This window comes from Falco biarmicus, chromosome 5, assembly GCF_023638135.1.
Source record: "Falco biarmicus isolate bFalBia1 chromosome 5, bFalBia1.pri, whole genome shotgun sequence".
In the NCBI taxonomy this organism is placed as follows: Eukaryota; Metazoa; Chordata; class Aves; order Falconiformes; family Falconidae; genus Falco; species Falco biarmicus.
Genome location: NC_079292.1, coordinates 74,877,101 through 74,900,784, shown reverse-complemented (window position 1 = coordinate 74,900,784; position 23,684 = coordinate 74,877,101). Strand labels below are relative to the sequence as shown.

General features: G+C 40.9%; 1 protein-coding gene across 7 annotated transcripts in view; it reads right to left on the bottom strand.

The window, feature by feature from the left end:
* Nucleotides 1–852: 852 nt before the first annotated feature.
* The window catches only part of ABCC9 (ATP binding cassette subfamily C member 9), a 74,482-nt gene continuing 51,650 nt past the window's right edge, over nucleotides 853–23,684 (bottom strand). For all 7 annotated transcript variants that reach the window (XM_056340613.1, XM_056340617.1, XM_056340618.1 and 4 more), the window contains 14 exons: nucleotides 23,407–23,555; nucleotides 22,553–22,622; nucleotides 21,570–21,727; nucleotides 18,656–18,748; nucleotides 15,871–15,973; nucleotides 13,374–13,475; nucleotides 10,423–10,543; nucleotides 9,303–9,433; nucleotides 8,639–8,717; nucleotides 5,568–5,676; nucleotides 5,236–5,339; nucleotides 4,395–4,528; nucleotides 3,967–4,029; nucleotides 853–1,779 (listed from right to left, as the gene is read on the bottom strand). In XM_056340613.1, coding sequence (XP_056196588.1) covers nucleotides 1,642–1,779; nucleotides 3,967–4,029; nucleotides 4,395–4,528; nucleotides 5,236–5,339; nucleotides 5,568–5,676; nucleotides 8,639–8,717; nucleotides 9,303–9,433; nucleotides 10,423–10,543; nucleotides 13,374–13,475; nucleotides 15,871–15,973; nucleotides 18,656–18,748; nucleotides 21,570–21,727; nucleotides 22,553–22,622; nucleotides 23,407–23,555 — 1,554 coding nt within the window. In that variant the 3' untranslated portion in view covers nucleotides 853–1,641. The remainder of the gene's footprint in view (nucleotides 1,780–3,966; nucleotides 4,030–4,394; nucleotides 4,529–5,235; nucleotides 5,340–5,567; nucleotides 5,677–8,638; nucleotides 8,718–9,302; nucleotides 9,434–10,422; nucleotides 10,544–13,373; nucleotides 13,476–15,870; nucleotides 15,974–18,655; nucleotides 18,749–21,569; nucleotides 21,728–22,552; nucleotides 22,623–23,406; nucleotides 23,556–23,684) is intronic.

The window sequence follows — 23,684 nt, the reverse complement described above, 5'->3', positions numbered from 1 at the left end:
TTGGCCTTTTGGCTCTGAAATCTGTGTAACAACATGTGCTTCTGCTGTAAACATCTGCTTGATTTTTTTTTTCTTTGTATGACAAAGGTCAACACAGGGAGTTAATCCAGAAATGAGCAAAAACATTTCATAGCAGTAGACACGGAAATTGCAGTAGTACTTCCCCTCATAAAATGTTCAAGACGGGGTTTTTTGGGGGAAGTTGTGTCACAGAGCTTTTATTTCCAATAATCAGGATGGAAAAAACCAACAACAACAAAAAAGATAAAGCACTGTATCATTTTTACACTACCAGACTAAATGTAATCCCAATTATAAGTCCTACAACTTCTCCAAAATTCACAGCATTTTTTTTTTTTTGCCAAATACTGTGCCTTTTTCAATACCACTGGAAATAGCCTTACGTGCAGCTCGTGTTGTTCCTAAATCTTCTAATAGTAGATGAATAGAATCCCATTGAATACTACTAGTGAAGCAGGTGCCTCGAGCTGCGCCTTTGGAAGCATGTCTGGGAAACTCCTGGAAGTTTGCTGTGCATTGTGCAGTTGTCATGGTTCAGAATCTAGCCATATGTGCTTATCAAGTGCAGGCAATCTTTTCAAACCTGTATGATGTAAATATGATTCTAAATTCACCTAAATTCTTGAAGATATAGTAATAATTTGAAAATCATACCTTCTCGAACTAGATCTGATTTAGAGAGATACCAAAAATACGTAAAGGAAAAGAAAGGTTGTCCCAGGATAAAATATAATGTGAAGGACTAGAGACAGACAAAAAACTTAGTGGCTGGCCAATTACATGCCATTTTAAGTAGAATATTTTAGTGGACATTTAAAAGATTGGCTAATATCAAGTTTATAAATTCAGATTACTTTTAATGCAAAGACTTAAGATACTGTACAAAATTCTTCTACAAGTGTATCAAAGCATGCATAATTATAGGATGATTGGCATCTTTGACTGAAGAAATTCTTCAGGACAAATACGGATTTAGGAACTGACTGTAGGGATAAGCCACCACTGCACTGAAAAATAGTATTGTGACAACTGCAGTGTGCTAACGAAAGTGGAGGACAGAAAGAATTTCCTTATTTCTGATGACATTCCTTTCCCTCTTTTACTGCTCCTCCACTATGACTTGGAGAGCAACATTTATGCCTTTGGAATGCAGCAGATTGCCCCAAGCGTTATAGGTTTGGATTTGTTGTTTTTTTTCTTTTTTCCCTCTGGGGACAGAATGCTTCTGGGGATCTCTCGTTTCCTTAACAAATGGCACAATTTGATTGCTGGTTCCAGCATAAGATATGCAGTTTATAAGAACGGTGCATTGTTTGGCTCTCTATAAAAGAAAATAAAGTCACTAAAAAGTTTAAGGGAAATGCCAGATTTCCAGGAAATAAAAACCTCTTCCTTTGTGTGTGCGTATGTGAGTGTGTGTGAAGTTTAATAGATTTTGAATGAAGTGACATTTGTATTGCTTTGAGGCATACATGTATTGCAATAGGTTTTATTATTTTGGAAGATGGAAGTGTGAAGAAGCTCTAAAAAAAAAAAGATAAAAGTGATGTTACATTGAATAGAAAATATTTGCATTTCATTTGTTTAAAAATAAGCTATTAAAATGCATCATGCAATTCTTCACATGTCAGCCCGGACAAATGATGCAAATATGCCGTCTTCTTGAGAGAGTAGGTTCTCAGGCGTATCATATTCTAGAATGTTTCCTCTCTTCATGACGATGACCAGGTCTGCAGTTAGGATGGTGTGAACTCGATGCTGCCATAAAGAAAAGCATACAAAAGTTTCCATTATGATAATCCTCCCTGCAGTTCATTAATGGGCCTAATGCAGGGCATTCCGAGTTGGTGAAAGTCTATCCTTGTTTACAGCGGCGTTTGGGGTAGGTGCTTGTACTAGATCTTTCATCTGAAGAGATCTCCAATTACTTCACAGCCTCTGCTGCCAAGCCCAAAAATACTTAAGCCTGCACGTCACTTTCAGTCTGCCAGTTGCCCTTACGGGTAGCACAGCTGTCAGAATAAATCCTACAGCATCACTGAAATACATCTTCCCCTTTAGGAGATATAGGTAAGAAACATCCTGGGTATGCCTGCGTTGTCAGGTGGCTTAGCATCCCGTGCCGCACCTCGGTCTCTGTACCCCGACTGCCTACTCTGCATCTGTCTTAGGGCACTCCTGGGCTGTCTCCTTCTGTCAATGAATTGGTTCCCTCTGAGATTAAATCTGAGTGTGCTACAGGCAATAGTTTAGCCCCACAGGCAACAGGGATGCAACCAGGCTGAGTTCGATTTCAATGCCACACGAATACAGCCAGTCAGGTATAGACAAGACGCACCCCAAAAGTGTCTATGCTGGCTGAAAGTGAGGGATTACTTTATGAGGTGGATGCCTTTGACATGCTAGATTCAATGTTAGCTGCATGTCTAAGCGTTAGTTAAATATGATTAGCATAGTCGTGAAGTTAAAACAAACCCAGGAACCACACAATAAACACCTTCTTGCACTGTCATCTGAGAAGCTGTACAGTAGAAAGGAAGCAGAGTGAAAGGAAACTAAAGAGGTAAAAATAGCTACCAAAGAGCCAGAGGTCTCATGAACAGTGTGGACTGAGAGAGTCTACTTGTTAGTCTTCACCAAAGTGGTGAACAGGCCGTCCTCTTTGAGGAGTAAGTTTGAGGCAGTGTCACATTCAACTAGAAAGCCCTCAGAAAGGACGAGGATAATATTGGCATCCAAGATGTGAGATACGCGATGCTGGAAAAAAGAAAAGAAAAACAGGTGGGTGAAGGAAGGATCAGCCATGAATGAAGACAGGAAGAAAATGAAGCCAGCCCTGTGAGGAAAGCTAAATAATATTTTATTTATATATATATATATATATAAAAATAATAATGTGTGCTATTTTGTTTGAAACACTGACTTTGGAAAGGCAAAGCAGTAGAAAAGTGAGATTCCAGTCAGAAGGACAATACTGAAAATTTGAACAACATGTAACTGAAGGAGAACATGCTTACCACTAGCATCTTCAGCATTTACACATCCAAGAATCCTAGAGCCTATTGCAAATGAGCTGGGTTAAGTGGTTTGCCTGACACAAACTCGTCACTGACAGACTTGAAACCAGAGTCCAGGAGGCATAACTAATCTCTAACCGCAGGACTGGATTCCAGACAATGCAAATGAAGCAGCTGTTGAAACGCATATTTATCTTGTGGATAAAACATCTGTTTGTTGAGTAAACCTGCTGTCACAAGGTGGAACTATTCTTAATGGTATCCACCATATGTATGTGCATGTGTATGCACGTATACGTATGCACAGATATATGGAACTTTTGGGCACTAGAAATCACAGGAAAATGGGAAAAAATATCATAAATGCATAGTTGAACAGATATTAATATTTGAGCAATTCCCATTGATTCCAGTTAATTTATGATAAAAATCATAAACCCAACTTTTTATTCTGAAAGAGAGCAAAGATAATCCAACTTGAGAAACCACTCAAAAAGGTTTTGAAATCTCATTTCCTTGTATAAATTCATGGCATGATTGTAGACACTGTAGAGGCAAAATTAAAATCTAGGTTTTGACACAAGTTTCAATAATGGTTTAACCCATGGGTTTGGCTTCATTTTTTTTGTGAGAATGACTTCAAATTTTCTTGGAGACAGTGTCGATGCTGAAGTTCCCTGTGAAATCCTTCTGCAGATCTAAGTGTTTTAGTTTGTCCCACTTGATAGCAAGATAGCATTTACTGCAAAATTTCAGGTTGATAGTATGGGTCTTGACCTTTTGTAGTGTCTGGGAATATTCTGACCTTGTGTTTTAATTTTATTTTGTTAATTTTTTTAGTTTTATAGAGTGATGTTTAACTGGTGAAAGGCAAGATTAACTGCGTGAGGAACAGGGAAAGAGAGCATTTGCTGGCATCAATACTTACTGCTATTGTTACAACTGTGCGGTCTGCAAAGGCAGTCATCACAACCTTCTGCAAAATGTTTTCCTATCAAAGGAAAAGGCTTACTTAGTTACTTCATCTTTTTACATTTGAATTCATATGTCTTCAGGCACATAGGAGAGGGGATCATATTCCATACTATCTCTGATCTGCACACCAGATTCTCAGTAACGAAATGCCACACCTATGAAAGCAGGGATTTTCTAAAACATTTCATTATGCCTTTTTTCCCCTCACCATAGGCATCAGTCCCCAAAATGCATCAACATCAACAGCTGAAACCAAACACAAGAGAAAAGCAAAAAAGCTGTCATTTTTTCCTGCTAAAGAGATCTCATGGTTGACTTTTAGGGAAGATGCCTCTTATCCTAGTAGATCCATGCATTGATGGTGCTACTTGCTATACTTACTGTGGCCATGTCAATAGATGCTGTGGCTTCATCCATGATGAGAATGCTACTCTTGCGGACAAAGGCTCGGGCCAGGCAGAAGAGCTGCCTTTGCCCTACACTGAAGTTCTCTCCTCCTTCTGTGACCATTGCATCTGTAATAAAATTAGTTATTCTGAATGTTGTGCCACTTAAACGCTGTACGTTCATGCAGTCAGGACCCAGTGACTTTGAGTGGACACTATGAAAGTCCTGCTTGTGCCCTATTCCAAGGTCAAGCAAAATCCCTGTAAAAGCCATTAAGTTGACTGAACACTGGAATGGAATGATAGCAAGAAAAGTAAGCATAGCTTCTTGGGAAAGGAACACTATATCATCAAGCAAATGGTTGGTACAAATAGCTAGCAAATCTGGTAGGCTGCAGGATAATATTTTCGTAAAATGAAATACACTTAATATGGAAGGAACTATGTGAGTTTCCTTCATGAACCAGATCTGAAATTTTAAGGAAAATGCTCTGTCAGTGTTCTAGACAAAAGCTACAGCTCTGCTGGCAGAGCCAGACTGCTGAAGGTGTGAAGGTAAAATGGCTCCTTTTTAACTCTTTGCTGATTAGTCACCCCACTACGATGCTGAGGTGCTGCAGGATTTTTCTGCAATGAGTGGAAAACCAGACTACTCTTCAGCTTTTTAGTAGGAATATTCTCTCTAGCATAGAGACAGAACATTCATTAGGTGCCTGTTAACTGCTACATGATAGTTCAGTGTGTAAGATCCCATGTATCTATTTACATGTGTGCATGCTCATGCATTCACAATTTCATTATTGGCCTATGTTCCCAGAGACTTGGTTCAGACATACCAAGGCCTCCTGGCAATGACTTGACCATGTTCTTCAACTGAGCAATCTCCAAAGCTTCCCAGAGCCTATCATCAGTGCACTTGCATTCTGGATCCAAATTAAAGCTGCAAAAAAACCCATAACAGGAGTCTTGTTACTGCAATGACAGTTCATCCAGGCCTTCTGCAAAGGAACATTTTAGCATTGCGTATGCCACTTGACATCCCTTGGACAGACCGTGGAGAAAGATCGGACAGAGCTAGAAAGGTTCCTTCCCTTTTCCATCCCATCCAGTGCCCATCACAAACACACCACGCAATGCTGCTTGTCACCCACTGCTGGTATACACCTACCGGATGGAGCCACTGAACAATATTGGATCCTGGAGAATAATGGAGAGTCGGGAACGGAGAGTATGAAGAGGCAATTTGCTGATGTCTATTCCATCAATCACTATCCTCCCTGTTTAAAACAACATGCAGAAGACATGTGAAGGAATTGCACAAAGCACGTGATCTGCAGGTAGTGGACAGAAAGATAAACCAGCTGGTTTGGGCTGGGCTCCAGATGATGTGCCTCTGTGATCTCAGCACTATCATATAAACTTGGGCAAGGTGAAGGTGTGTAGTAACACAAGCCAGAGGGAAGCCAGCTTATTAGTGACGCTGTTGCCTTGCTCTCTTTCTCCCCCAGCCCCCAAAGGAAATACATGGCTTCCATGCTATGTGATTAATGATAGCACCAGAAAGATGATTTATTATGGGGCAACCTGAACTTTACAGTGAGAGGGAGAACAAGAGCAACTGATGTAATGAGCCATTTCCTGCGCCTTTCTCTGTTCCCCTTGACTTTAACAGTGTCAGAAGATCTACACTTTGAGATTGTGCACAACTTCCTTTGCATAATGTATGTATGTATCTGCAACACATACATGAGGATCCAAAACTATCCTTCGAACTCTAGAAGGAATGGGGTAGCATTAACTTTTTATCAAGACGCAGATCAGAAAAACAAAAAGGGTGTCCTACTCCAAGGCATTTTAATACCATTCATGCTGCTTCCTACAGCTTCATTTACGTATTTGGTTGTGAATTAGCCACATACTGTTCTGCTAGCATAAGATTACTGGAAGCAGTCACATTAATCACTCCTTAACCCAGTAGTTCATTCCCCAACAAGAAGTTGCTGCAACAGCTGGGATACTTAGGAAAGTTATAGGATTTTTCCTTTTCTAGTCACTACTTCAGGTCAATGAGCATATGGATCTCATCTGAAAATCTGATTTATGATGTGTTGGGTGTGGTAACTGCTGATATTCAGGCAAGGGAGATGGGGGAAACACAAAAGAAACTGGTTGGCTGCTCTGTAAGTGGAAGATGGTGAGAAAGGCAGAAGGAATCTCTTCCCTTGAATCCTCAAACAAAAGCCAGGAACTACTGACCCCATTGACTTTCCCTGGACACAGAAACTTCCTCTGTGTTATGGGGAAGGGATGGGCCAGGGTAAATGGAATGAGGATATGGTAAGGGGTATTTTCATCAGGCTCACTTCTGCTGTTTCCCTGTGGATTACTTCACTGGGCAGCTGCACTCCACCCTGTGAAGTATCTAACTTCATCAGTTCTGTCTCCCAACAGTGAGAACCTCATCGTGAACTGGCAGCTACATGGAGTAATATCTGTGCCTATATGCCTCTTCTGTCTCTCCCTATCGTCATGATACTGCATTTTGTAGGTTACTCTGTGTGGCCCTATTCCAAAGAAAGACTTAATCCCCACCTAGCTGGACTACCAGTAGTCTTGTGTTTTTATTAAATGGCCAGAGGAACCAAGATTTCATCTGCAGGGCACAAAGACCAATTGTTTTCAGACTTTCAGAAAGTCTGAATCGGGTCATAAGACTTCAGCATGAGACATCGGTGGTTGCATAAACTTAAGCAGGTCCGTTTATTCACAAATGAGGACATGAGAGACAGCAGAAGGTGAGGTGGACTAAGGAGAGAAAAATTAATATGGCATGCCTTGGGAATAGGGGAATGCATTTTTATTAGAAGCCAGGGTGCTCCAGGAAAAGAAAGGAGCAGATGAGGAGACCTAGGGGAAAAAGTAAATTAACAGAGAAGTGGGGAAACCAGGAAAATAATGAGGGGTGCCCAAGCAAGACAGAAGAGAAATGAGATGTAATTTGAACAGAGGGCAAGCCAAGGGAAACAGTAGAGAACACAGAAAGAGGCAAGAGTAGGGGAATAAAATGGAACACACAAAATTAAAGAAATAAAAGTGGAATAAGGAACCAAGATGGACAACATGAATGAAATCTTGGCTCTGATGAAGTTACATGAAATCTTGTTACATAGCTGTTATTAGAGCCAGGACTCCCAGAAGTGGACCAGCATAGAGGCCAAATACAGGTCTGAGACAGAGATGGATGTGCACGAAGGATAAACAGAGCTTGATTAGAAAAGACTTGGGCATTTCTATTGGGAAAAAATCAGGGATACAGAAGGAAGAGACAAAGAAAAGATACAGAAAGAAGATTAAAGTAGAAGGAAACTTCAAGTTGGCCACAAACATAATTATTATTTGTTTGCACTATTTATTATATATCCAGGAACCCTGGCCATGAATCAGAAACATATTACCATAGCTACATATAGGCACAGAACCACAACAAAAGCAAGTATTAGCTGCATCAGATTTACTTATCCTCCCACATTCTACTGGGGTTTCCCTAGCAAACATTTCATGTGCAATGGCTAAATTAGAAAAGTGGAAATCTTTGAAACAAAAAGATAGCTTTCCAGTAGGTTTCTGTATTCACACAAGAGTGAATAAACATATATGTATTATAAATGCCAGGGTGCATATTGCTGCATAGCAGTTCATGCCAGTTGGCTGGGAGAGTGAAATGCTGCAGGAGTTTTGCTGCTGCAAAATGTTTCCAAAACCTTTAGTAAGTTTCTGCTGTAGCTGTGGGAAACCATAATAAAATAAAATAAAATAAAATAAAAAATAAATATCAAGGGAATGGACTTGCTGAGTTCTAGTTTCTATTCTGCTAATATTTTGACAGCTATCATAAGTTAATGCAGTTACTCTTCAGGGAGAAATTTAGAGGCTCCAGAGAGTTGCATGTTTTTTCTTCCTATCTCAAAAATGGCTTATTGTTTTGTCAGAGCATACGCAAAAAAATGAAAAAAAAATTTGAAGTATAATGTGTGTGTAACATTTCCTGGAAGAACGAAACACTACTCACAACAGGACACTTTGTACTTTGAAGGATCAGGCATAACAAGCCTGATTCTAATCAAGTATCTTCTGAGCCAGAGAGCCAGGATAGAAACTATCAAAAAGTCTCCTCACTTCTTCTGAAGAAATAAGGGGGTAGCAGGTCAGGAGTGACAACACACTCCAGTGAAAACTAACCATCAAATATGTCCACCATTCTGAAGAATGCCAAAGACAGGGATGACTTGCCGCTGCCAGTACGACCACAGATCCCAACCTGCAAAAGAATGCAAGATGTTACTTACAGAGGGAAGCTGTAAATCAGACTTGAAGTCCTTTTGGGAAAGCTGGACTGGATGGCCCTGCTGGTGAATAGAAAGTCTCTTCCAAATGGCCAGTGGCAGACACCAGTGAAAAAACAAAATAGCACAGCAAGCACACTCCTCTTTTCTGCTTCTTAGCATCATAAGGACTTGTCCCAGGAACATTTTTGAAGCTTCACCATTTTAACCTGGAGTCCAATGACACTGTATACTGAAATGTGAGGTACTGCATTTTTACTCGTTTCCAGTCTGGTGTTCATCTACTCTCATCTGGCCACCTAGGCTCACTCTATGCAAGAGAGATGGGCTTGGAAATAAGTGGGACTCTCAGAAGGAAAACTGATCCCATCCAAGAATAAGATGTCATCAGTGTAAGTTTCTTGACCCTTGCTCAGGGAGCTCAGAGAAGACCACCAGTGTATACAGCTTTCACTGCAAGTTATTGTTATTCTTGCTCTTCTGCCACCTTAGAAAGGAAAACACAATATGGAAGGATCTGCTCCAGTATGGGGATGATAGGCAATTGCTTGGCACGATACCTTTTGTCCTGGTTTGATGTATGCCTTAACATGCTTAAGAACAGGCTTCAGGTTGTTTTCATATCGAACACACAAATTTTCAATCTTGATTTCCCCCTCCTGAGGCCAGTCTTTGGGGACTTGAGAGGGATCTGAAAGAGTCAGAGAAAACCCCCGCAAATCAATGCTATCAGAGAGCCACCCTTTCTGACATTCCCCTTTCCCCATCTCTCCTGCTTGGACACCCTCCCTTGAAGCCACTTGAGAAATGGAGTCCCAGTTCCCTGCCAAGGGAGGCTGGGAACTGCCTGGCAGGCACATTAGCACTTAGCTTCCAGATCTCAACACATGAGAAGAGGGCAGAAGCTAAAGTGGCTCTTGGCAATGAAACAGGGAGAAGCCAAATGAGCAGAGAAAAATGTAGTGTCAGCGTAGTGTTAACATGTTCCTCGGTCAGTAACCGGCACAGGAAGGGCAGTGCAAGGAAGGATGTTGTTACTGCCATACAACATGAGCTGTTGACATTATCACAGCTCGTATTTCATCCTGATTTGCAAATGCGCAGCCAGGTTTTGCCTCCAGACTAAGGGGTTTGGCTTTCCAGGAAAGCTTGCTGACCTGCGAGCCTTTTTGGTCTTGCACTTCAAGCACTTCTAAAATATCAACCAAAGTCAATTTGAAATATGTGGAGTACAAACACAACGTGCTGTTCAGGGAAGAGTTGCTGATGTCTGACTGCCAAGGAGACCCTGTCTGTAGTCCCCATTTGCTGTAAACATCAGAGATTTTGAAGCACGTGACTGATGGCGCATTTCTAATTTTTATCACTTTTTTTTTTTTTTTCTAAATAGCTATATGTATGTTTTGTTCGTCCCATTTATAACTGCTCTGCTCTTCTCTGAGTGTACCACAGGGCCATGCTCTGTCTCCCTGGCATTTGGTAGGGTTTTTTTCCTATGTTAACTAGCATGGGCTACACATCTCAGCTGCTTTTGGCTATCCTTGCCACTCAGATCACTGGGAGTTCCTACATGCCAATGAGAACAGATTTTGGCCAGAGAGGCTTACATATTTTGCATGATCAAGCCTACTGTGCTTTCACATTACCACATTAAACCCCCAAAAGATTAGAGTGCAATACCCAAGTAGCCATCATAGTTCTCCGACTCCATGTTCAGGAAGCTGTGTACTTTTTTTACTGCACCCATCTGCACCTCCAGATCAGCCAGATTCCTCACGACCCAGTTCAAATAGTTGGTTATCTGCATCACAAAATGAAAACAAGGATAGGGTTCAGCCTTCTCTCGGTTCACCTACCTGTTTGTGAATAAAGGTTGGATAAATCTGTAAAAGCCTTTGGCCTGAGTCAGTCAAGTGGGTCTCTTATTGATGTTACAACAGTTCAGGACTCGGTGCAACAGCATCAGATATGTAATAAGCCAGCTGTACTCCAACACAAACAACCCTGACACAGTAATTTTGTGCTTCGTAGTCTCATCCTTGTTTTTTGAAGTAGAACTACGGAAAGGTTGTACCTACAGTCTGAAGATGTGACTGATAAAAGGACTCTCTCATTCTCAGCATTGAGTAATCAGTACTGAAAGCCATCTTCTTTAAGCATACAAACACAGAAAAAAAATTGGAAGCGGTGTTTGGAAATAGTACATTTTCTAATCTTTCAAAAACTGCAACCAAGGATTAAAAAAGTTCACTATTTTCAAATATATTTAAAAGATCTGATGTGCATTTAATTTTTGTTTCTGTCTGTGAACATTTAGATAATTAATTTCTCTCCATGGAAAATGTGAGGGTTTGTTAGGGTAGAAATATATGAGAAAAAAAATGTATAATCAGCTCAGTGGTATTTCCTTCTTGGTTTTTATTCCAATTTGTAATGAAAAGGACTTGATCAATAATAAAGTTATTACTTGTAGCAGGTAATAATTGATAATTAGTTGGCTAACAATAGCCAGTATCTTAGACAAACTGATCTCTAGTCAGGACTGACTATTTGAGGCTGAAAATTCTAAAGCAATTTCCTAAACATTTCATAAAAGTACCAGTCTGTATGTAGGTGGTCATATAAAAAAGAAAAATTGATCTTATTAAGAACAGTTGATTGCCAAGCACCTTTAAAAATTGAGGTGCTTTACATACCTGAATAAAGGCTGAGAAACTTAACACAGTGACAACATCCTATACACAAACATGTTCAGAGAAAGGTGTTGCCATTTCTTTGTGGGAGGTTGCTGAATCTGCTAGATAATATTTTTATTACAAATAAATAACCCAGCCCCACTTTTTTTCCACTAACCTAATACTGATGCAGTAGGTGTGCAGTAAATAATTTTCACTGAGATTCAGCAATAACATTTCCTGTCAGTTTAGAGCATTTAGTTGCTTGCGTTATCCTTAACATAGAATTACTTGAGGGGCTATTATTTCCTCTGTTGCTCAGAAAACCGCTCGTTCGTTGTCCAGCCTTTGAGTCAGGAGGTTATGGAAATGGGAATGGGTATGTTAGCAGATAAGCAAAACACTGCAGAACTGCTGCTTGCGGAGCACCAGACTGCAATCGTAGATCTTGCAGATTTGATGACACAGCCTGGCATCCAAAAGGCTCTAGCCATTATTTCAACCTTAATCACGGTTGTGCAAGGGAGTTGGCAGTGTTTATACAAGGGGAGAGAATAAGCTTATGGATGTCTACTGTAAACACAATGTTGGTACAAACAGTTTGCTCTCATCCAGGTCCAAACATCAGCTCTCTTTCAGCTTCAAAGAGAAATGACACAAAAACCTATGTCAGGGGACACAGGCAGTGGTCCAACTGCCTTCAAAATTTAATCAGTATTATTGTGGGGCAGGAGACAGGCAGGTAATCACTTGTGAATACTGCAATTTTCCCTCTGCTATGCCAGACTTCAACCCATGGCTAATTTACATGAGTGATCTGTTTGCAAATATAGACTAAATATAAAGAAGCCAAAGACTATGCAGACACCCTGATGCTTCCAGATCTCTGCTAATGAAGCAGGATTACCAGGAATGTTTTCAGAGTGAAGCTGAAGCAGTGGGACTGATTCTCAGCTGCTGACAGATTCTCACACTGCTGCAACAGCAGCACAAAGGGGATATAAGGCCACGCTAAGGCAGCTGCTGAGAACTTTCTGTTGTAACCATGGGCTCACCAGCATTTACACGCAAAGCCAAATCTCAGTGTTAGACTCATACCCATATCCCTCCCTCATACCAGCGCCATAAAGCAGCTAGAATTTTGCCGTGCCAGCCATGATTTCAAAAATTCTTCCTGCCGCTATCCTCACCCTGCTTTTGACCCCATTCTTGTGGTTAATTCAGATCTTTCTACTCTCTGTGGTGATCGTACTCTGTGCTCATGATGCACTTTCAACCTTTCTTATTGCCTAGTACGCTAAACCACTGTTCCTTCTCCATGACTCAGATCAAATAGCTCAGTGCTAATGATAGCGTCAAAATGATCCAGCTAGCATGCCACCAAAACTTTGTCATTCCTAATCCCATCTCCTCTGCTTTCCTACTGCTACCTGTCGTGATGAACCATGCCTACCAGCCCCAAAGGTCCCAATCCCCAAATCCATTCAGAATTGCATGGACAATATCGGGCATCTGAGTAGCTTCCTCCAAAGGCAGAACTGGTATTTCTGGTCCTTCAGCAATTATTTTATTTGGCCTTTGGTTAAAGATTACCCAGGTTATGACAGTCTGTGGAATAGTATTTTCTGACAGGTTTTGCCATACACAGGCAGAACCAACACTAAGTTGTGCAAAACAGAGTGCACAGCAGGTCCTCTTACGCACTTTTAATTTTCCTGCTCTGCTTGGGAGCATGCAGGGCCTGGGAATTGTTGTGTTTTTCTAATTGGCTCATAAAACCTGAAGCAAGTCCAAGTTGTCCTGAACTTTCTCAGCTTTGGCTTGAATCCATTATTTGCAAGATCGTTTTTTTCAAGATTAAGAAAGCTGGAAGATAACCATGTATATGTATTTTTTAGAATATTATAAAACTAATACATTGGTCTGAAAGTTCTTATGCATTGCCTCGGTACATACCGTCAGAGCGTACAGGAGACCCAGCCCCACAAACCCTGAGTGAGGCCCTTCGGTGATGGAAGTGACAGCCGCAGTCAGAACAATACAAGCACCGAGGTAATCCTGTAATGAGAAAGAGGGGAAAAGAAAGATTCTAGGTAACATTGAAATGCAGCAACAAGAAAATCGACTTAATTGTAGAGGAGGTTCACTTTACTGAGGATTATTTCTAACAACTACACCTAGTCCTTAATTCTGGTTTGTTTTTCCTGGAAAAGGTCAGGGGTTATGGTGCCCAACCTGAAACACTCTAAAGGAATTTGCTCAACACAAGTGAAACAGGCCAGTATTTTCTACAAATCCATTTGGGCTAGGGTATCTGGTAGTGGCCAACCCAAAAAAGAGCGGGTATCAAAAAATCTAATGAGCACACAAACAAAAATTCAAATAATAAGAATGGCATAACAATGACACCTCTAATTCCTAACACTAAAACAAATCAATTTCACTCTCTCCATTCTCCTTCAAGTCTTGTCAAGCATGGGTTTGCCTCCCTAAAAAAGAGGAGTATCAGTGACTTCCAAAGTCCATGAAGAATTTTGGTAGAATTTATACAGAATTTATATAGAATTCATGCACATGTTTTTCTGGCACAAGTGGGCAGACTGACATACTGTGTCTACATCATGCAATGGGACACTGTGCGTGGTGAAGGCATCCCTATGCCTGCTATACACTCACAGCCTGCAGTGAAACACCATGCGGGTGTTGGCAGTGTGGACTCTGAAAGCAGCACAGCTGTGTAGTTATGGTGCTGCAAATGGGCTACTAAGCCTTGCTCCTGCCACAGCACTTTGAGTTTCAGAGTGGTTCCGTGGTAGGTACCTGAAGGATCTCAGCTCTGTTGCATGGTGATGACGTGCTTTACAGAAACTGCAGTGTAGGCTGTATTAGAAAGATCTGACTTCTCACAAGCTTTGCAGGAGCTTGAACCCATCCTCTTGATTGGTACCTCAGTTTTGTAGTGAATGCCACATGTGATCTCATGTAGTTGTCAAGGTGTCTGATTCATGAGACTGCTGGTATTCCCACTCTCCCACTGCTCCCTGCATTATATTTATTTTGGATTACAGAGTTAGCATTTTCCATGCATTTTTTTCCTTCTGTCTGATAATATCCTGCCTGGAATCTGTCCCAAGATTTGAAATGAGGGCTGCCTGGTTCATCTGTCTGCAAAAAGTGTTGATGAGCAGATGACAGACTCAAACTTAACATCTACAGGGAAGTAGATGCACAATGGTCTTGAGTCTCCATCGGCAGCTGGGACAGGATTTCAAAGTTGCTATTAAATCCTACAAACTTTTGAGTGATCTTAGTACCACTGTGCCATTAGGCAGAGCTAAATGAACCATCCCTTGGCAAGACCACATTATTTCTAATGCTATGATGAAGCGACGCATATTCTTGGATCAAATTAATTCCGCGTGTAAACAAGTCTAAGACTGTGAGACATTAACAGGCACTGCCACAGCTTATTCCAGGGCTGGCTGTTGCTCTGTTATTTATCTGTCTTTGATTTGAAAGCAAGTTCATCTGGATCTTGGGTGCTGTAGGAAGCTGAAAGCTTCACGCACATGGGAAAGCTTTGCCATCACAAGAAAGAGAGCACAACTTCGTTGCTCAGCTGGCGTACCAGGAAATGAAGGTGAGGATACAGGCTTTGATGTGAGGATTAATCATGCCTGTTACTATTTGTGTCTAGCAGAATCAGGTCACTGCTCTGTTTATTCACTGCTCCTTCGGTGTCAGATGAATGAGGAAATCACAGTGACTTTACTTGCCTCTTCTTGCCTTGCAGACCAGGACAGTTCCTCATGTGCTGTCCCTGGCGAGTCTCCCCAAAAGCCAGTCTCACTAGCAGCAGCTGCATTGTGCCCTACTGTCAAATGTTTTTCAGCTGGAGTCTAGTTCTGCGATCTTTCATGATACTGAGCAGTAAAATCATAAACACTATGGCCTTACAGCTGCAGTAAGGGCACTGTGAAGGAGGGGTTTAAATTAGAGCTGTAGGATTAAACCTGTTGCTGGGGAGATACCTCAGGGCCTGGAAGCTCAGCGGTGCCTAAAACAGCCCTGGCAGAATGACAACACAGTTCACCAAACTGCTAAAAAGCCATGCTCTGCTCTGAAAGCAGTTCCTGCTGCTGCAGGTCGGCAGAGGCTGCACAGTAGTAGAGCAAGCCTTATTTCAAGTTATGTAAATGTTTGCTCTTGCACTCTCTTCAGATGCTAGACATCACAACAGCAAAAGATGAGGGAGACTAGTATTTTCTCACTCCTGGCCAAAAAAGCTGAAAAAACCCTATGGGTTTAACATAAACAATCCCGATCTATTTTAAGGAACAGTGTGTATAATCTCATCCCAAGATTAATTCTTGTTACTCTCTTCTCTGCATCAGGCAAGTCTCTGTTTGCTTCCAAGGTTTCAAAACCATGGCTGGGATGAAACTGAACGTACCGTCCTGACCTCTAGCCATCTGTTGGCAGCTGACAGAAATAAGTAGGCAATGTTGTTCGTGTCTGTTAGTTCCAGCATACGTTGTTTAAATCTGGCTTCGTGCCTGCCAAGAGCAAAGTTGTTACATTACAACACATTACACACTCATACACAAAAGGATGAAGCATTAAACTCCTCTCTCCCTCCTCTGCTCCCAAACCAAAACTTTTTGCCCTTCTGCTTTTGCCAAACTTTGGGTTAAAGACTCTTCCCTATGGACCTGTAACGGCTGCCAGGGCTTTCCTTAACCAGGCAGAGCTACACATACTATGGCGAGGCATTTGTTGGACAAACAGTTATATTGGACTAGATTTTGGATCAGAGCCTGTCCTCTCAAAGAGACTGAAATGCCAGGGTGCTAGGGACAGGTTTTACTTCCCAGAGCACATCTGCTTTTACAGCTGTGGACAGTGGCTGCTGCTGCTTTTCGCTCCTCTCACAAGTGAGTGCTGCCATGGCCCCCTGTTTCTTCCTCATAAACCACTGGCAAGAGCAGAGGGCTCACCTGTCAGCTTAAAATCTGAGTTCAGAAGGTACCCAGCCAGCTGCAGGAGTCTTCAACAAGTTTCAACTAATGCAGACTGTAGATCGATCAGCAGATCAATACCTGTCACATACTCAGCCTAGTTGTTTTCTCAGCCAGTCACACATTACCTAAGCAACTCGAAAAACTACAGTGAGGGAGAGCTATAGATCATTTCTGCATTAGAAAAATGAGCAGTGCTACCTCCACTGTCACTTGTTTCTCTCTCCCCCATGTAATGCCCATAACGTTTACAAACCAGTGCAAGACATCGGCATGCCTAAGAGCCAAGGTACATTTTGGGAGGGGAGGGGGAAATCCCTGCTGGTGTAAGTGTATTACATTCATGCACCTTGCCTACTTTGGGTATGGGCTGTGGTCAGAGGCTGTTTCATGTTCTACTGTCTGTTAAATACCCTCACTTGAGTAAACTAGCTGAACTTTATTCAGCAGCTTAGCATCTGTTTTATCATGGCAAGCTCTTCCATTTCAAAGTCTCAGGGTCCTGCTGTGAAGCACCTGTAACCCCTGTTCTGCCAGAAACTTCTTTCTTTTTTTGGTTTGTTTTGCCTTTTCCCACTGATACTTCATTTCCCTCTGCACAGCTTGTAAACATGGCAAGTAACCTCCCCAAAACAGCAACTGGTAACAGTAATGACACGGGGAGGAGCAAAGATGCACTGACTATTCTGCTCGTCTCCCTTTCTGGCAGCAAAACTCCTGTTTTCCTAATGGAAAATCTGACATGCTCAATCTGTATCTTTTCATCTACTTCCAGCTCATCTTCTGGACAGTTTTAGACTTTTATCCTGTCAGATGACAAACAGTAAAGGTCACCGAAATTGCTTCCTAATTCAACTGTACTACTTTGTGGTAAGTTATGTGAGGAGCTGCTCTATTTATCCTGGAACACGCTGAACTCAAGCTGCAGAGAATAACAGGACTATTAGCAAGTAAGAGCTTGCTGACAAAAACTGCTGGAGACTTCAGGTTTGGTTGACAGTGAAGCACAGAGAAATGAAATGGCTTTAATTAGCACCAGAGATCCTAGAAAACTCAAGTGATGGTAACAATGCATAGTCCTTCCTTAGGGCTGCCTTCTGCTTTCTGCCATCCAAGCCCACACTGACTTTCTGTAAGGTAAAGAAGAGTCGATCAACTCCCAAGAAGTGCTAAGATCCTTCACCTTTCTCAGGAGATAACATGATGAAAGGCTACTCTGAACCTCTCAAGAAGCACGCAGCACACATCAGCATCAGCACTTAATGATGACTTACTGTTTCAATATGTCATTCTGGTTGATAAAGCTTGTTAAAACATTTGTTGTTGACCACTGGCTCACATCCCTTCCACACAGCAATGTCTTTGCTTGTCCTGCCACAGTCCTGACTGAAGCACTCTGTACTAACAGCTTAGGTTTGAAAGCTAGCTTGAAGTGATGGAACAGTTTCAAGCTGATCAAATAGGTGTGTAAATAGCATTGCAGTGAGATCTGCACTGGTTCGAAATCCTACATTGTGCAGAATGAGTGCAAGTTGTGCTTATTGGGGAGCAACATCAAGCTGCACTTTGATAGTCATGCTAGATATAATGTAGCGAATATACGAGAAGAATTTGGTCTATATTTCGTTCGTAAGTAGAGAAAACAATGGAAAGCATGGAAAGTTGGAAAAATTCTCTGAATCTTCTGGAATGTATTTTTCAGTTTTGATTGACAAAGCTAATTTTTACAATATTAAGATCAAGTTCCATTCTGCTGTAGTTTTCTCACAAAGTCTCTCTAGTTGCACACCCACTTTCAGCTGGAGAGTGCTACAATGATGTTCCCTGCCTGCGGAGTGGGATAAATACAGAAATGTTTCAGGGGCACCTGGATAGCACAGCCTGTAGGATATAGCAGGGGGGCTGGAGGAGTGGTACCTGTGCCTGCCAGGTAAGGCATGGTTAAACTAGACACCATGAATGTTGAAATATCATATCCTAAAAAAGTCATCATCTTTAATTCAGCAAAGAACCAATGCAGATAAATTAGTATGTCGCTGAAAATATGCACAAGTGTTTAGAGGGAGGGCAAAGGAACAGGAAAACAAAATCTCTTCCCTTTTTTGAGATGGCTTAATTAAAATCCACCAAATCCAACAATTTGCCCTCAGACATGCTCCTAGCAAGCTGCATAGGCCAGACCAAAACCCAGGCCTCCCTCTCATCATTTGTTTTACTGACCTGAATGCTCTAATGGTGGTGAGACCCTCAGCTGTCTCAGAGAAGTGACAGAGTAAAGGCAGCTGGGTGCTGTCATCAAGTTCCTGGAGATCCCTGGCAATACAAAAAACAACAGCCAGCCATTACAATGTGAACACCTCTGTCTGTAGAAATTATACCGCATAACAGACAAGAATAGGCATTTTACATATTGCACATATTCTTTTCAGGATCATGCAAAACAGTATTTCTATAGTATAGAAAAACTGCAGCATGAGGATATCACATTTCTCTCTGGCCATAGGAGCCTCTGAATCATCTCCCAGCCACCTCCGTGTTCTAGCGTTTGGTCACAACTAAGCTGCTCTTTGTCCCACAGTGATAATGACACGATAATGTCTGTTCTGCATAAAAATCTGCTGTCCGTTTTAGCCAGATCCTAATTACCTTTTATTCTCAAACATTCAAGTTTATTAATATAATTAATATAATTAAGTGCAGAATAGTTGATTTTAGGCTTTATATATGTTATTTGTGGCTTTTACATCAGGTATAAAACAGAGTTTGCTTATCTGCAAGTTTATCTGTTTTATTGCAACTGTATCAGCTGCAAAGGGGGCCTTTCCACACAAACCTTGCCTCATTTACAGTATCTGTAAGTACCACAACGTGCTGAATGTAAAATATGAGAGACTACTCCAGACCTTCTATTTGTAGTGCTAACGCTACCACATGGGTTGAAATAGAGACAGCACTGACAGAGAAATAATATGAATGATAAATTTCCTCAATTATTCAGCAATGGTATTTTCAAGACCTGCATGGAGCAATGATAAAAGTCTAAAAAGTTCCAGTCTCCTGAAACAGGAATGTTTTCCAAACCATAGAGACAAATACATCTTTCTGTAATGCTCTGCATAGCAGCCAGTTGTATAAACAGAAGAAAGACCATATCATTAGATAATCAAACTCTTTATCAAAATCCTACTGTGCTTGCACACTATATTAGATAGGTCAGAAGAAATAACTACTCCATGATGCTGAATGTTACAGTATACAGAACCAAATTTGCTGCTTATGTTTTGATGATAAATATGCTATCATTCAAATTTATGATGGAAAATACACACTAGTTTTTGAGAGATGTAATGGAAAATACAACAAAGATTCAAAGCGCTGCAAGAAATACTGTAAATATTTGCATTTCTAAAAATTAGTGAAGCTTATATGCCTGGGAAGTACTGCATGCAAGTAAGTTATAAATACTGGCTGAAGCTATTCCTTCATCCTATGTTTCCCAGGACTGTTTTTTCTAGAAATTAATTGTATTTATGAATTTCTGTTGTGAACTGAAAGAACACAAGTCAACCCTAAATGCCCCACAAGTGTTTTTAAAAAGTTTAATTTAAATAGATATAAAAAACCCCACCCACTTGCTGGTACAGATTTTCCCAGAAAACTGTAAAAGAATAAAATGGATGAGGTAGTTATGGACTTGCAGAGCCAATGGGTCCGTGTGTGTGTGCTGACTTACAGGGATTATCAACCTCTTGCTAGCTTGCGTGGTACGGCTATTGGTACAGCATGTGGGAAAACCAGGTTTGGAGATGGATAGAGACATCACTTTCACATATAAAATACAGAGAGAAACTGTAGTATTTCCCTCGTATCTAATACATCAGATTTTGCCTACTCTTGTGTATTTTAAGTAAGAAGTTTAAACAGTGTGTGCTGCTATGTGTAGCAAGATAGGGTGACACTCAGAAGACCACAGGGGATTTAAGAATGAAACCCAGGTCTCCTGATTCCTCAGCCACCTTGAGACCTTGTGTACTGCCACGTACAGCTTTCATTTGGAAACCTGGTGGGGAAAGAAGGTTTCTGAAAAATCTCAGAGAATTTAAGCAAATTATTGCAGAATTGAACATTTTTATTTTGTTAATTCTGATTATAGTTTTCTTATGAATAAACCTCCTTGGAAATTCTGAGGAAAGCTGATGAAAAGTAGGGTAAAGTGAAGCTAAATTATTGATATGTCACTCTGTGCCCCTCCTGCTCCATTGATTTAAAGGGAATAATGGACACAATTCTTTCTCAGAATACCTAGATAAAAGTATTAGCCATGAAGTTAACTGTACGCTCAGTTGAAAATCACCATGCCCCTTCACTGGATGCTACAAAAGAGGAGTTAATGCTTTACCATGTGCCTACTGCAAAGACAAGAGTGAGAAGTGACAGCTGCTAACAATGAGAGGTTGTTTTGGTCTCCCTGCAAGTCAACAGGCACCTTGATGGGTATTTTTAAATATCAGAAAGTGGAGTAAATCCAGCCAGAAATCTAACTGATAAAAAAAAAAGAAGCATGACTGATTGAATTTAAGAAAAACTTTGAATGGCTTGCTTAAGACATTTTATTAAATTATATAATGAATTTAGCACTAGAAACATGACTCTAGAGAAAGCATGATACTTTTTGTTGAAAAATTGCTCTCTCTAACCAGGCAAACCATTCTGAATATGAAATATTGGAAATTATTTTCTGTGGAGTTTTTTTCCTAATATCAAGAAAAAGCCATGACTGATGTTAATCCAGGAAGTTATTTTCCATTCTCGACTAACCCTCAAAAGGTCAAAGAGGGGCTTTGACCAGATGCAAGCTGGCCCAGATAATTAACAAACTTCATGCTCATCTGACTCTACAGCCAACAGTGTACAAAAGTGAAACAACTAGTATTAATTCCCCAAATTCCCTGTTTGTAGTCAGGTCAGCTTGAAAATCTTTCAATGTATGTCTCAAACTCATACCTCAGGATCAAAAGCAGGACACCATGGCCATTTCCCCCTTATATTAGCTCCTGTAACCTCACATTCCATCACAATTCTCACATAAAATATTTTTAGAATAAATTTTCAGGACAGTTTTTTTAATACGTACTTGGAGGCAACTCTGAAGTATTTCTGGATGAAATAAAATGCTATCCCGAGAGGCACAAGGGCAACAAGGAACCATGGAGTAGCATAGGAGATCATTCCGATGGCTGACAGGCAGAGTAAGGTGGACCGAGTAAGAGACTCCAGTGTAGGAGGAATGTGCTAGAGCAAAACAAAAACATGCATATGGCAAAAATCACTCACTGGTGGTACCACTATATATGCCCTTTCCTATAGAGGAGCATAGGGAAAGTGGAATGAAACCACTGTGCTCACTTTTATATTCTCCTTATATCAGGAGGCTTTATGTTTCTGAGAGTCTACTACTTAAATGTGCAGAGGTGAAAAAATGGGTAGGTTTTTTTTCCCCCTAAGGTCACTGTTTCAACGCTCATGGGGAAATAGAAGCCATTTTCACCTCAGTTATATAACAGATAAGAAAAGGAAAATTGTTCTTCATATCCCAAATATTTAGAGAAACGGAATGCTCTTTCTTAATTTTCCTTTCATGTTCCCATCACCCTTGCATTCAGGATTATTGCTTATTCAAACATTTTAATTCACAGCCATAGTGAAAACATCCCTTCCCCTCCCTGAATGCTCTAAATTCACATGTGCTTTAGCCGGGATGGAACATCTATTTGTCATGTGTACTTACATATAGTTACAAGTTACTATATTCTACCCTGTTTCCTGTTCTGAGCCCAAAATCTGGTGTTTTGCTAATCCAGATCTTCCAACAGAAGCAACCAACCTGCATATGAAGAAAATAAGAGCCACCATCTCCCATCATGTTTATTCTATTGGTTACCTGCCCTCATTAACAAATGTGTGTACTTTCTGTTTTGAGTTTGTCTATTATCATTCCCAGAGCCTGTTTTCACTATGCCTTTCTCTATGAATATTTTAATATATCATCTTATTCAGTAGTTAAGTGAAAATTTACAAAGCCAGGTTGTAATAAAACAGAATATATTATACGTCTACCTGATCAATTATATTTGTATCAGCTGAGAAGCGATTTAGAATTAGCCCCAATGGAGTCATATCAAAGAACCTGTTGAACAAATTAAAAACAAAAAGTTACCTGAAAAGTAATTCCATTTTTGGATAAAAAGCATAGCCAGACAGAACTCTGAGCTGTGTCCAGCCACTTTTCAAAACCAAGCAGTAAATGTGAATAACATAACAGATCATAATGTCTGTATCCTGACTATCTAAATGCTTCTCTTGGCATTCCCCCACCCCCCACCCACCCTCGGCTTACCGTCTAGCCTCTTGCTCTTTCATCCACACTCCCTGAAGATTTAAGATCCCTTCCAAAGAACATAGCCTGTCCCTGGCTGCTACTCAACCTCCTACATAGTACTGGCCACCAGGACTCAGTTGTTTCATGAGAGCACCATGATAACTATTTGTTATGCAAGCATCCTTTTGGCTGTCCTGCTGCCTGTGAAAGACTGTGGTTATCGTGCACAGAACTTGCTCCTGGCCATCTGTAGAAGCCTGGTGTCCACATAGTTTGACACTATGCCTGTTGCTTGGAGGTGGAGCTGGGTGTCTTGGAGCTGGGACTGCAACTAGAGCTGTCCTTGACACCCCAGCCTTGAAGGGGGTGCCAGCTGTCTGACACATTTCAGACAGATAAAAAAAGGGGCAGAATTTCACATGTTCCAAGATGAAACTTTTTTCTCCTGATTGCCTCACTGCTTATTTTCACTTTTTGATGTCTTGAAGGAAACAGGGCAAATAAAAGCTTTTCCAGATGAGTATCTTCCCAGTTAGAAAGAGGCCAGGTTTTGGCCATGTGCCTTTTCAGGAGGAACATTATTCTTCCGTACCTGATTGGTCCAAGGATGATCTTGTTGAGGAGATTATGGTGTAGGTTCTTGGCTGCTGTGAGGCCCATCCACTCCACAGTCAGAGATGTGATGAGACAAAGGACAATCCCAGCTCCAGAGAGGATGCTGAAGACAGCTACATGATAAGTCTAATAAAATGACAAATACATCAGTCCTAGAAATAAACACCTATTTCTCTTTTCTGCTGGGAAGTTCCCAGGGTACCTGGTACCAATCAGCTAGCATGTCACGTCACTTATAGTACAGAATTATATAAG